A 14,555-nucleotide genomic window follows, 5' to 3' on the forward strand; every position below is an offset into this window, starting at 1 on the left:
TCCTGCCCTTCCTTTTGACAAGAGGTAACTGCAGGAAGAAGAGACTTGAAAGCTAGAAAAAAAGGAGGAAAAAAGGACTGGAGATCTGGTCAGGGAAGTAGGCAGCATGCCTAGAGATAAGCTATGATAACTCCCAGAAGATCCAGCCTGAGCCTGTGCTGTGACCCAGCAAGAGACAGGTGCCAGGAATATGCATGTCCAGGATGGTGACAGCAGGCCCAAAGGACAGATGGGGACCCCTTCTACCCCATAGCAGAGCTTGGGTTAGCAAGTAGGTAAGTTTATAGGTTACTTATCTATTTTTTAAAAAATCGAGTTCTCATTTACCTGAAGAATTTTATGGAATGTAAAAGAGATATGAGATAAATGAGTGCCTCAAGATCAGGAGATATTTTCCTTTTTTTTTTTGGGGGGGGGGACTTTGTATCCTTAGCACCTATCACAATGACTGGCAAATAAAGGTGCTAATTCACTTGAATCAATTTGTCTGAGCCCCTCATCCCCTATTTCAGCTCCACTCTGTCTGATCCCCTCAACCATGGGAACCATTAGCAGTGGTTATCCAAGAAAAGGTGCTAGGGATGAGAAAGGTGCAATGCCAGGGATACAGTAGGGGGTGGTGTATGTGTTGGGGGATGTGAGGTGGGGAAAGAGAACAATCAGTGTATTTTCTCATAGAAATATTATTATATGTGATGATTAAGTTCAATAGTACTACTAGAATGGGACAATAATTCAGCTACAATTCGAAGTTAAATAGGGCTGTCCAGGGAAACTAAGCACTATGCATAACATTGTTTTTATGGCAAAATACAAACCAAGTCGCAAACAATTGACTTACAAATACAATTTTGGAACTGTCTATGGCCATTGTTAGTCCAAACCACCTCCTCCTCACAGAAAGCCACCAGGCTGAGGGATGAAGGATTTGAAACATGAATTCTGTGCACACAATTCCTTGTTCCTTCCAAATTATGAATCAGTGGAGCCCTTCAGGGAAGAAGTCATTCTTTGCACTTCATTAAACAGACCAAGTTCTTTTCCATAGAAGCAAAATCTATGTCTTGCCAGTGAAATCATTTGGGGTTTCAGTATAACCACTTGCAAGGCAGCCACACATTTTATCTAACTTTTTAAGGATAAAGATTAATGGAAATAATTTTGTTTTCATTTTTATTCCCAGCACCTCAAACCTCTCTATCCACATGCATTAATGCTCTTGAATTTGAGAAGAGGCAACAGGGCAAGAGGTGGTAAGTTATTCTATGGAGCCATAAAGTGCAAGCAGAGAAGGGGAGAACAAATTGTCACTTTGAGGGACTCACAGCGACCAAATGACCAAGGTTGTGAAGTATTCAGTGGTAGGTGCTGTGAAGCCTACAGAAAGTCGAGTGATATTTTTATTATATATATTATGAACATGCACACTGACAAGCATCACATCCCAAAAGACAGTGTGGCTTTAAGTAAGTTAAAAAATATAATATATATATATGTATATAGGTATGTATATATATACAAATATGGATATGTGTGTATATGTATATACATATATGAAATCCAGGCTGTCCTGGCTATAAGGCCCCCTATCTTTTCATTATATATGCCCTACCCCCTCTCCCCACCATGAACAATCTTAACATGTTTCAAGTACAGCAAAATGAATCAATTATTTTGATCAACCAGATGTATACGTGAGGTAAGCACCAATTTCTTTAGAACTACAGTTAAGGAGAAATAGATGCCACACTGAAGGACATAAGAATCTTGAGAATGACAATAAATGAATGGGGACTTGGATACTTGGCATTCACTGATTAATTTAAGTCTACTTAGAATAGCTCTTGGTGAACATTTGACCCCTTCTGGAACAGGAGTTTAGCATATGGACCTTTGTGCCTTTTCTCTTGAAACCAGAAACTCTAAATGGTACAGCCCCAGAACTCTACAGAGTCATGGGAGAACTAGACAGGCCTTAAGGACTACATTAAAGGCTTTAAGAATAAGAGAAATAGTACATAAAGTGTGCGTGTGTGTGTGTGTGTGTGTGTGTGTGTGTGTGTGTAAAGAATTTCATTAATAGATGAAACAATGGTAGAAGGATTTTCATCATCTAGAATTTCTTGCACCCCTTTCTCTCAGCCCCCCTCCAAAGTATTTGGGAATCATTGTTGTATGATGTGAAGAACACTGGAAGTAGAGGACCTCAGTTCAAATCCAACTTCTGATACTTATTACTTGTGTGACTATGGGCAAGTCACTTAATCTATGTTGCCCTCAATTTCTTTTCTTTTCTATTCTTTTTCTTTCTTTCTTTCTTTTTTATTTTTTGCAGGGCAATAAGGGTTAAATGACTTGCCCACAGCCACACAGTTAGTAAGTGTCATGTGTCTGAGGCCACATTTGAACTCAGGTCCTCCTGAATCCAGGGCCAGTGCTTTATCCACCGTGCCACCTAGCTGCCCCTAGCTGCCCTTTTCTATGTAATAAAGAAGTCAGACTAGATTGCCTCTGAGGTCATTTCCAACTTGACTTATAATCCGCCGATGGCTTTTTCTATCTTGTCTTCACACTTAAAGAAATAGTGTTCAAGGGCAAAATTTCACCAATCAATTTTGCTTGTGATCAATCAAAATGACCAATCGCATGCTTAAAAATGTACAGCTGAATGAAATGTCCTCTAAAAGAAACTATTAAGAACCATTCCCACTCTAGCTGTAAGTATACACAAATCTGTCTTGTTGGTCAGGCCTATGGTGGGCCCAAGGAGGAGACCCCACAATTCATAGCTGGATAAAGTTAGAAGGGGCAGGAAATGGGGGGAAGGAGAGATGCAGGTCTGCTTACCTGGTGTTACTGAGCGGACAACCACTGGCTTCTCACTCCCTGCCACAAATCCAAATCCCAGCACAGGGTCCCTCCTCATCTCAACTTGTCGAGGAGCAGGAGGGATGATTTGGCAGCTCTCAAATCTAGGGTCTTCAAATGGGACCCCTTGTGTCATGTGACTGTGGACAAACACACAGAGGAAAGGAATCATGAATGCTACTTATAACAGTTTGTCTCATTAGTGGATAGAGAGCTGACATCAGAACCAGGAAACCTGATTTCAAGTCCCACTTCTGACACATATCGACTGCCTTCCCCGCCAAGCCACTTAAATGGCTTCACTTTTAGGCAGTTCTCTAAGTTGCAGAGTGGGTCTTGATCTGTATTAGTATAGGGAATTCCGTAATATCAAAAGTATCAAATGTACTGTCCTCTGGCTGCAATACTTTCAAGTGCTCTCCTCCCCCAACCAAATAAAAAAAATTGAAACAGAGAAATATTTAACACAATATATAAAAATGCAGTAGCACATAGATAATGTTAATATGTGATTTTCTACATGAATATGAGGCCTGAAGAGATCCTTATGTTTGGTTTAGTGGTACATAGTTTCTACATGAGTCTGATGACATTGTCCCACATTGATGAAATCCTTGGTCCAGTCCCTATACCCCATATTGTTACAGTGCTTTTTCAGTTACAAAATGTTATTTGCATTTCTGTTTTCCTAGCTTGGTCTAGCTGTCAGTTTTCCTCTAGAATCTGCTCTTCATTTGTTCTAGAAGAAAACAAAAGAGGTGGATTTTAAGTCCATTAAAACCCACTTCATATATATTTTCTGTATGCACCGTACAGAATTAAATCAGTTAAACACAAGAAAGTAATTCTCTCTATTCTGTGATAAGATCAGCCACAATGACCAACTTTGTGACCTTGGGAAAGTTACTTTATTTCTGTGAGTCACAGTAGCTTCATCTCTAAATTGAGAAACTTACAGATATGGTGATCTCTTAACTTTCTAACATTCTTTTCTGTACCCAAATATATAACCCAACTTAGACTGCTCTACTCTACACCTTGGGAGGCTTATTTTTCTCAGAGTCCAGCATCTCTAGCAAGCCAAGTATGAGCACTGCAGAAAAATGAAGTTGAACTCATTATAGCACTGGTGGAAGAGAACAAGACTAATCCATTTGAGGCTGTCTGTGTTACAATGAGACAGTGAATTTAGTGTGTGTGTTTAGGGTACCTGTGAATCGACCTGCATTCTAATGAAAGCTACAGCACTGTGAGGAATTTTTGCTGTATCATGTTTTCATTTTGAATGAAACACAAACGACATAATCTCAGGCTATCACAATGTCAGAATTCATCACAGCATTAAAATACCGGCAGTGTGCCCTCCTGGTCAAACATCAAGAAAAAACAATGGTTTTTAAGGAAATGAAATAATACAAGGTGTGGATGAGAGAGAACAAAGCATGGATCAGTTATCATGTTCAGCCCAAGCAGCTGGAGAATTGTAGGGGGTACACAGAAGGAAGAAAGGCCATCTGATTACAAATGTTTGGATCTAATCTCTGTGCAGTGTTAATTAGTGAGACTCGAGTGGTGACAATGGGTCTTAGCGCCGGTCTTGTATGCTCAGAATCAGAATGAGGGATAGGAATGATGGAGCCCCAGACAGACACATTTTCTAAATACAGTCAATTCTCAATATTCAGGTGTTTAGCTTTCCAGATTTCAAGCACTCATATGATTTCATTAGTCAATTCATTTTTGCTATCATGTTGGCAACAGTATCCATTTGTGGCTATGCATAGTAGAGAAAAAAAAATGACGGGTGCAATGTGTAAATGTGTGGAGCTGCTTGGAGCCTAGTGGGCACTTCACTGGTCTTGATCACCCTACCATTGTAAAGAGCTTCCTGTGCATTTGTTACATATTTTCATTGTTTGCCTATAAAACTCAAGTTTTGTGTTGTAATTATACCCCCAAAGCATAGTGTAAGTCCTTTGGACTCTAAAGTGCTGTTGAGAACTCTCAAGTCCCAGCAGCTTTTCCCTGGTTTTCAGAAGGCAGCCAAGGTAGAGAGGTTTATGCCAGTATAGTATACAGTACAACACCCTCACATCTCCATCTGACATGGTGGAAGGTAAGATTCAGGTTAAAAATGTTTTAGTTTGGGGGCAGCTAGGTGACCTGAGTTCAAATTTGAACACAGACACTTGACCCCTGCTCTCTGTGTAACCCTGGGAAAATCACTTAACCCTCATTACCCTGATATATATATATATATATATTTTAAGATTTTTATTTGCTCTATAGTATTTATGGTACTGTAGATTTTGTAGAAAAGTGAGTATTATCTGAAATCGTGTGGTTTTTTAATTCAGATGATAGTATAAAAGGTCACAGAATTCTAGAGAATTGCTTGTGAGAAAAAATGTTTTGCATGTTACAAATTTTATTTTCCATCTTGCATTTTATTATTGGTTATTTCATGGTTACTATGTTAGGAAAAGTGCATATTATCAGAACTAATGTTTTGCTACAAAAATTGTGTGCATAAAAGTGTATTTTCAGCAATATCTAGTAAGAGATTACAGTTTTTGGTGGTCCTAGGAATTTAATTTCCTCTTTCCCATAAGTTCAATGTTATCAACATCCATGTCTTTTGCTTTTGTGTTGTTTTCTAGGAATATTACCCACTGGAAAATTGAGGATTACCCGGAGAACCTTTCTGATGCCCTGCTCATCTTCTCAGGAAAAAAAAAAAAAAGAGAAATCAGTGTGAAGCCAATGAGCCCAGAGCTTGAGTATGGGTGTAATTAGTGACTATTTGGTCCAAATGGTCAACTGTTTATGGTGGATCTATAATATATGACCTTCTTTCATAACTCCCTTCTCTTTCATTTTGACCCTTATTCTTAATCATTCACCTCATATCAAAGTTTAATCAATTCCAAACAAGACCCTAGGGTTGGGATCATTTTGTTCTCCCAAATCAAGATTCCAAGTATCATGATAATACCCCAACGTTTTTTTTCTATCGTAGTGGTTAATTACAAAATAGCTATATCATCCCTTCACAAGTTTCCTTCCCTTCCTATTCCCCATTTCAGTTTTTACCCTTAAACCCTCCCTTCCCTCATACCATTAAAAAAGCCTTTCTTTATTCCAAATGGATGAGGGTACATTTTGAATGTGGAAAGCACCAAATAGAATTATGTGTATAATAAAAAGGAACAGTGTAACTTTGTCTGTGGTTATTTTTCTAACTACAATGGAAATTCTCAAAGTCCTTAGGACTTAGGCCTTAGGCCTTGGCTAAATTGAAATCCTGCAAGTCAGGATATGAAAAGGGGAAGGGAATAAGTATTTATATAGCTCCTACTTTGTGTACCAAGCATTTTACAAATATTATTTCCTTTGACCTTAATTGATGCTATTTTTGAGGGTCTTTTGGTGAAATGGAATTTATCTTTCTAGAAAAATGCCAACTGATTTTTACAAATTGGTGCAATAGTCATAGATCAAATGTAACAGTATAAAACAATATTTTTTATAGTCAGGTCATCATTTTCTTCCTTCCTTCCTTCCTTCCTTCCTTCCTTCCTTCCTTCCTTCCTTCCTTCCTTCCTTCCTTCCTTCCTTCCTTCCTTCCTTCCTTCCTTCCTTCCTTCCTTTCTTTCTTTCTTTCTTTCTTTCTTTCTTTCTTTCTTTCTTTCTTTCTTTGTTTCTTTGTTTCTTTCTTTCTTTCTCCTTTTTGTGCTGGGCAATGAGGGTTAAGTGGCTTTCCCAGAGTCATACAACTAGTAAGTGTCAAGTGTCTGAGGCTGGACTTGAATTCAGGTCCTCTTGAATCCAGGGCCCATGCTTTATCCAACATGCCACCTAGCTATCCCTCATCATTTGATTTATATAGAAATCTTGAGCTGCATTAATCAAAATCAACGTAATTATCATTTTTACAGATGAGGAAGATGAGGCTCAAACTGTGCCTGAATAGCATGGACAAGTCATTTTGGCTTCATGGGTCTAATTTTCCTAATTTGCCAAATAAGTGATCTCTATATTTTCTATTATTTCTAATAATTTAAGGGAAAATGTAGTACAGTAGAAAGTCACAAAGATTTGACTCAAACAACCTGAGTTTGAATCAGGGATGTGCTGGTAAAAGTTTAACAACTAGTTCTCTGGAAAAAACAAAAAAAGCAGTACAGCTGCATAGACTTTTAAGTTTAATTTGCATTCTTAACAGTTTCATTTACATTAACCATTAATATTTACCATTTCATTAGCATTAACATTTTCTCTATCACTTTCTTAAGGCCAGACAATCAACAAGATGATGAATCAAGACCTCATTTGCAGCAGCTGTCAATTTCCAAGGTGTAAATGCTCACACTGAAAAATTAACAGTCAGGTTTTTCAGTCAGTTTGAACTGGATCCACCCCACCCCTGGTTCTAATCCTAGCTCTGCCATTTGCTAACTGTGTGCCTTTGGGCAAGTCACTTGATCTCTCTAGGCCTCAGTTTTCTTAATCTGTAAAATGGAGTTGGATCTAACTTCCTTTCTACCTCTAAAACTATGATCTTATGAGTCTGTGACCTACCCAAGGTCACATGGCCTGTTGTGGAATGCAGAACTACAACCAAGGCATCCTGACTTCAAGTTTAATGCTGTTGTTTTTTTTTTTTTTCAAATCTCACCTTTTATGTCCTGGACTAAGAGACCAGCTTGAAAATGAGAACTCTGCTCTCAATGAAATCAAAGCCAAGATGATTATAACAGCCTCAGAGCTAATTCAATTTTTTCTCTCTAATCTTTTCCAATGAGAAAATCTTTTAAAGAAGGTCATTTTATAATTCCCTAGAAGATGTGGGTACACCATCTGGCCAAGCATATGGTTCAAATGCAATAAAAAAAGAGGTGGCGGGAGGTTTGGGTGGGGATGGAATGGGAACTGTCAGAAGATTCTCCTTGTATACAATTGATAAGTGAGTTATCAACTCAAATACTTCACCTTGCATTTATTTTTTTGCTCAGCTAAAGTTAGAAAATCCTGACAAGCAAAAAGAATGGTAGAAAAATTCTCACATGTAGTGAAGGAGAATCATTTATGTATAACTCCTAGTGTCAGGAGTTTCTAGTAAACCAGAAAGAGCTAAAAGTGAATCAGGTTCTTTTCTCCTCCAAGAGACAGTAAGTGGGCTAAGATAAAATGTAGGTGGGGCAGCTAGATGGCGCAGTGGTTAAAGCGCTGGCCCTGGATTCAGGAGTACCTGAGTTCAAATCTAGCCTCAGACACTTGACACTTACTAGCTGTGTGACCCTGGGCAAGTCACTTAACCCCCATTGCTCCGCAAAAAAAAAAAAAAAAAGATAAAATGTAGGTATGGATGACAGGTCTGGTGGGGAGAAGGTGCAGGCTAGTTCCCAAATGTAACTTGAGCCTTACAGCCCTGAAAGGGGCTCAAGATGGTTTATGTGGCTACCGACCAATGGCCACACAGGGAATTGGAATTCTATATCAACCACCTCTATTCTTGCCCCACCCCGCCTCCCCTACAAATGATAATTGACACAGAAGGAGCAGCTGCTTAAGAAAAAAAAATGACAATATCCTTTTGTCTGAAAGTGGTGGTCAACTGAAGCTAGGAAGGTACTCTTCTTCTAGGAGAAGATTGAAATTAGGTAGAAGTAGGGCTTTCTCTCCTTTGTATGATGGAAGGCATGACCCTCTTGCTTCCTTGTAGGATGAAGGAGAGAAATGTTGAAATACTGTCTTCATGATGAAGGGAAGCATGACATCATTGGTGTCCTGACAGTGAAATATCTCTTTAACTAGGTGGATCAGGAAAAGTGGCTTGTAGGAGGTGGCACCTAACCTAACCTCTGAACAAGGCTAAGGATTCTAACAGGTGGCCTTTAGAAGAGATTTTATTTCGGGTATGGGGGACAGTTTGGGCAAAGGAACATAGACACGATTCCTAATAAATGTTTATTGAGTTGAAATAATAGCTCTTTGAAATTTGAGCAGTTAAAAGATAATTAAATCATGGAAAGTCCTGATTTCTTTCCTATAAAAAAAGGGTGATGTGCCTGTTGGGTATGGTAATGGTGTTCAATAGCATTGTTAATGTACATTTGTCTTTGGACCTCTCCTTCCTAATATTTTTCTTCCTATCTCTTTCCTTTTCACTCTCCATACTTTTCTTAAAGACTCAATGCTCTAGTTTTCTCCCTGCCCGCCTTTCTCCCGTTTGAGGATCTGATAAGTCATTAATACTTAAGTATGAATTAGATTGTGTTACCCTCTCCAGGTGTGGTTGAATTTTAAAATAGGAGCAGGGAAGAGAATCTAAAGGAATGAATCTTTAATGGTAGAATTTCATTTACTATGGATAGGAGAAATATTTTAGTCCAGGGAACATTCCCAGAAGCCCTTAAATCATACCATGTAGATCATCAGAAATTGACTTTGCCCAAAATTGATGCTGAACTTAATCAATCAATAAGTACCTGCTATGTGCTAGGCATTGTGCAAGGTGCTAGGGATACAAAAAGAAACATAAAACAGTATACAAGTCCCTTCAAGGAAAGGAGAGCTTTTGGCAATTTTTAACTCTCCATACTGAGGAGCAGAGTTTTAAGTAGGAATTATTGTACCTGAGGTAAGTTCCTGAAAGGTGTCTAAAGGTGTTAAGGGAAGGGCAGAGAGGGTAGGGCACTACCTTGTATCAGGCATATAGAGACTCTGGTATAGCTGTGTGACCCTTAGTAAAGAAGCCATCTTGATGGAAGGGGTCAAGGAAGGATGGAGAATAGTTATTTGTAGCATCCCAAAGAACTGCAATTTCCATTAGTATCCTCTAAATTTGGTGCCTTTGGGCAAAGCTCTGGTTACATCCACTGAAATTATAATTCTGTGAAATAATCTATGAAGCTAACCCTGTTCCATATTGAATAAAAAAGGAATGCAGAAATGTTTGAGAAAATGACTTTTTTATAATACTCATATATGTGTGTGTGTGTGTGTGTGTGTGTGTGTGTATACATACACATATATACATACATACATTTTTTTTTTGGTGAGGCAATTGGGGTTAAGTGACTTGCCCAGGGTCACACAGCTAGTAAGTGTTAAGTGTCTGAGGCTGGATTTGAACTAAGGTCCTTCTGTATCCAGGGCTGGTGCTCTATCTACTGCGCCACCTAGCTGCCCCCATACATACATATTTTTAAAATACTCTTTACAACTGTGAGGATTATACAATGGTATAGCGGGAAGACAACAACAAGAAGTTGTTGTGACAACTTGTTGCTAGAAGCAAAAATAGCTTCCTATGTGGGTTCTGCCAACAGCTAGTTATGTGATCTTTGGCAAATCCTTTACTTTCACTGGCCTCACTTCATCTAAAAAATGAAGGGGTTGGATAAGTTGAAGTCTAAGGTCTCATCTATGTTAAGAAGTTTTATGACGATTTCTATTTTTGGAAATTCTGAGTTGCAGGAGATTTTTGCAGAACCTTTGAGATACTTTCTAATAGTTTTCCAAAGGCTTTAAACTATCTAATGCATGAGTTCCCCCCCTCAATCCATGCAAAACATACTAGAAATATATTAGAAGTATTCATTCAAAGTATGACTTTTCCTTCCCCTCCCATCTTTTTGAAAATATGGATTATATTGTGGAGCCCTGAACAATCAGGGAATCCTTGGGTTCTAAATTGGCCCGTTTCCACTAAGATCCTAATCTGGTTCTTCATGGTGACTAAGGTAACTCAGGGTTCTCTAATGCTATGCAGGTAGGGTAATATGGAAGCCTAACAATCTGGAAAGAGGCTGGATGTGGGCTCTGTGAGCCACCATAGCCAAGGCATGCCTCCTTAAGAAGGTCACTGGAGGGGGCAGCTAGGTAGGTGGCACAGTAGATAAAACACCAGCCCTGGATTCAGGAGGACCTGAGTTCAAATCTGGCCTCAGACACTTGACACTTAATAGCTGTGTGACCCTGGGCAAGTCACTTAACCCTCATTGCCCTGAAAAAAACTAAAACAAAACGGTCATTGGAGATGATGAAGGCAGTATGTGAAACTATCTGAAAAGGAAGATTGTTGAAAGAAGGGATACCCACATTAAGGAATCCACATCTTTTGAAGTAGGAAATAAATATAAGGCTAATGGTAATAAAGATGAATTTATACTCATTAGTATAAAAGGTGAAAGGGTCCAAAAATAATAGCAAAACAACAATGATAAATGAGCAAATTCTAAGGTTGGCAGCAAATGCTGTTGGAGTTCTACTGGTCTTTTCTCTCTTTTGTTGTACCTTGGTTATTTCAGTCACGGTAATATAAATATAATGAACTTTCTGCTCAGTAGGTACATTTTTTCATTATACTTAGGGATAAATGAATGGCCCCATGGTGCAGATGGGAGTGTAATCTGTAGAAAAAGCAAAGCAATTGAGTTCATAGAATCATAGGATTCTAGTTCTAGCTATGGAAGGGACATCAGGGGATATGTTCTCTCACAAATTTAAAATTCAGTGATTTCACACATCCCCTCATTCACATGCAGATGTGCGCACAGATATCTCCGAAATCCAATTCCACTTTTCAAAATACAGAAAGATCCTGCTATTTAGCATTTATTCCAGCTTGCTCTGCTACTTACTACTTGTGAGACCATGGGCAAACTATCTTACCCCTCTCAGCCTAGGTTTTCCTCACCAATGAAATGAGGGAGTTAGACTAGGAGATCTAGCTCTCTAACTCCTACAAGTTTACATTAGTCAAAGCAAGTAAACAAATGGTTATTTAATACTTACTATATATCAAGCACTGGGAATAGGGCACCTAGGTGACTCCATAGTGTTGGCCTGAAGTCAGGAAGACTCCTCTTCCTGAGTTCAAATCTGGCCTCAGACACTAGCTGTACGACCTTGGGCAAGTCACCTAACCTTGTTTGCCTCAGTTTCCTCATCCGTAAAGTGAGCTGGAGAAGGAAATGAAAAACCTCTCCAGTATCTTTGCCAAGAAAACCCCAAATAAGGTCAGGAAAAATAGGACATTATTGGAAAAAAAAATCACTGAACAAAAAGCAATGGGAATACAAATACAGAGGTATTACCCTTGCCCTCAAGGGTCTTTCATGCATTTTGGGAGGCACGGGAATACTTTCAGGCTACAAGAAGATTATTTACAACGTTATCCAGGAGTCAACAGCATTAAAGCCACAAATATTCATGCCTCTCTTGGTGACTAACTTCTTGTCACTGAGAGTGCCTGGGGAAGATGAGAATGAAAAATTGAGTACTTAGGAGTGAAAGAAGTGCCTTTATTTCATTAAAGAGGTAACATCTTGCAGTAGAAAGAGTGTTGTGTCTGAATTCAGAGGACCTGGGTTCAAAACCATTTCTTTTACTCTCTTGCAATTTGTGTGACTTGGGGGCACCAGTATTTAAGATTCTGTGTGTTAAAAAGAGAACCACAACCTATGTTTCTCATGGAAACATAGGACTTTGCCATGGAAAGGAATTCCTTTGGTAGGGATCAGGTAGTCTAGAGATTCTTTTTTTAAAATTTTTTTTGGTGAGGCAATTGAGGTTAAGGGACTTGTCCAGGGTCACACAGCTAGTGTCAAGGGTCTGAGGCCAGATTTGAACTCAGGTCCTCCTGAATCCAGGGCCAGTGCTCTATCTACTGTGCTACCTAGCTACCCCGAGATTATTTTTTTAAACATGTATTTTTAAAATTTTGAGTTTCAAATTCTCTCCCTTTCTCTAACCCCTTCCCTACCCCTTGAGAATGCAAGCAACAAGTAGTCTAGGGATTCTTAATGGTGTGTGTGTGTGTGTGTGTGTGTGTGTGTGTGTGTGTGTGTGTGTGAGATGGGACACTTCTGCAATCTTGTGGAGCCTAAGGTCCCCTCCCAGAAACATAGTTATCGAAATATCAACAATACAAATTCATGGAACCCCTGAAATCTATCTGCAGATAACTTGGAGATATGTGAATCCCAGGTCAGGAACCTCTGATCCAGTCCAATTACTTGTTTTACAATTAAGGAAACTGAGGTCCAGCAGGGTCAAGTGATTTAGGCAAAGTTACACAGCTAGTTGGTGGGGGAGCTTCCTTTTCAATCACCAGTTTAACACCATTCACCTTAATAATCCCTCTCTGGCATTTTTGTGGTCTTCACCTCTCATGCAAACATCTCATTACATTATTTTTTTCCTTATTAGTAAGTTTATTTTCAGAAACCTGTTTTCCCAGGGAATCTAAAAATACAAACCCTTTCTTTGTATTCAACGATAATGTAACCACACTAAAGTTTTCCCAAGGAAACAGTTGTTTTTTCCCCCTTTGTGAGCCAAGCACTTTTTGCCACTGTATTTGAAATAAAAAAAAAAAAAAGAAGCTTGAGTCCTGTTTTTAATGAGCTGAAAAGGCAGCATCTTTGTACCTGCCGAATATGCCTCACTGAGCTCTGATGCTGAGGTTAGGAGAATAAAATTGATGATTCGCCCGCCAGCTTCTCCCTGAATGACACACTCACACAGGCCAGGGAATTTGTTGAACCGAAAATACACAAGCAAATTAATTGAGGTAGAAAGTGAGTACAACAAAATGGAGCGAGCTGTTTCTGAGTGTCCTGCTTTTGACAGGTTTCATTCCAAAAGGAATGACATCTGTTCATAGCCAGCCTACCTATGCATACTAGGCAGAAAAGGTTTTCAATGAAACCCTCCAGCACTTCTTCCTCAGCATGAATAGGAGACTGATGCCTTCAATCTATCAGGAAGAATTAATTCAGCTCACCATGGGAGGAGATCTAAAAAAAGGGCTCCTGGCTTGGGATGGGCTCATTAGCATAGGCAAGGTCCTCAGCGGCCTATGTGCAGAGCTGAAAGGTCTGTAAAGGGAGTCTTGCATTTAGGAGCCATTAACTTGGGCATGGAGGGCAAACAAAAGCAGCAGTGTGGTGGCAAGGGCAGGGTCTGGGTGGTTAGGCCTGTTAGGGATAGGTAACATCGAGGATACTTTATGTCTCTATTCTGTAAAGAAATAGGTCTTGGTACCAGTGGTCTAGTGGGTAGAGCACTGGTCTTAGAGTTAGGTTCAAATCTTGCCTTAGACAATTGCCGGTTGTGTGTCCTTGGGCAGGCTTCTTGACCTTTCTTATCCTCAGCTGTAAAGTGGGTGAGTGATAGTGGTTTCTTCAGTGAGCATGGAAGGTTTTACAAACCTAACAGTGCTGAATACATTTAAGCAACTAATATTGTTTTAGATATAGCCAGTTGTGACTAAATGTGGTTCAGGTGCATGAGTATAATTTGGATGAGAATGGCAATGAAGGAAAAGAAACTTTTGTTTTGCAGGTTGTGACTATAAGTGGGATGGCTTAGCATAGTGCAAAGAACACTGGATTTTCAGTGAGAGGATTTGGATTTTAGATCTACAACTTATTAATTATCTATTAGCCCTTAGGCCAATCACCAACCTGTCTGAACCTCAATTTCATCATTTGTAGAATGGACATAAGACAACTCTACCTACCTCAAAGGGTTGTTATGAATATCAAATGAGAAAATATCTCTCAAGGCTTTTGTTAACATGGAGTGCTATATGAATGTGATTTGCTATTCTTCTACTAGTGCCCAAATCCTGTAATTTCATATTGATCAATAAATCAATAAACATTTATTAAGCA

At 39.1% G+C, this 14,555-nt stretch overlaps 1 protein-coding gene across 5 annotated transcripts in view; it reads right to left on the minus strand.

The window, feature by feature from the left end:
- FRMPD4 (FERM and PDZ domain containing 4) overlaps positions 1 to 14,555 on the minus strand; it is a 775,708-nt gene that overhangs the window by 173,709 nt on the left and 587,444 nt on the right. For all 5 annotated transcript variants that reach the window (XM_043995169.1, XM_043995167.1, XM_043995168.1 and 2 more), the window contains one exon: positions 2,848 to 3,008. In XM_043995169.1, coding sequence (XP_043851104.1) covers positions 2,848 to 3,008 — 161 coding nt within the window. The remainder of the gene's footprint in view (positions 1 to 2,847; positions 3,009 to 14,555) is intronic.

This window comes from Dromiciops gliroides, chromosome 3 (genome assembly GCF_019393635.1).
Source record: "Dromiciops gliroides isolate mDroGli1 chromosome 3, mDroGli1.pri, whole genome shotgun sequence".
NCBI lineage: Eukaryota > Metazoa > Chordata > Mammalia > Microbiotheria > Microbiotheriidae > Dromiciops > Dromiciops gliroides.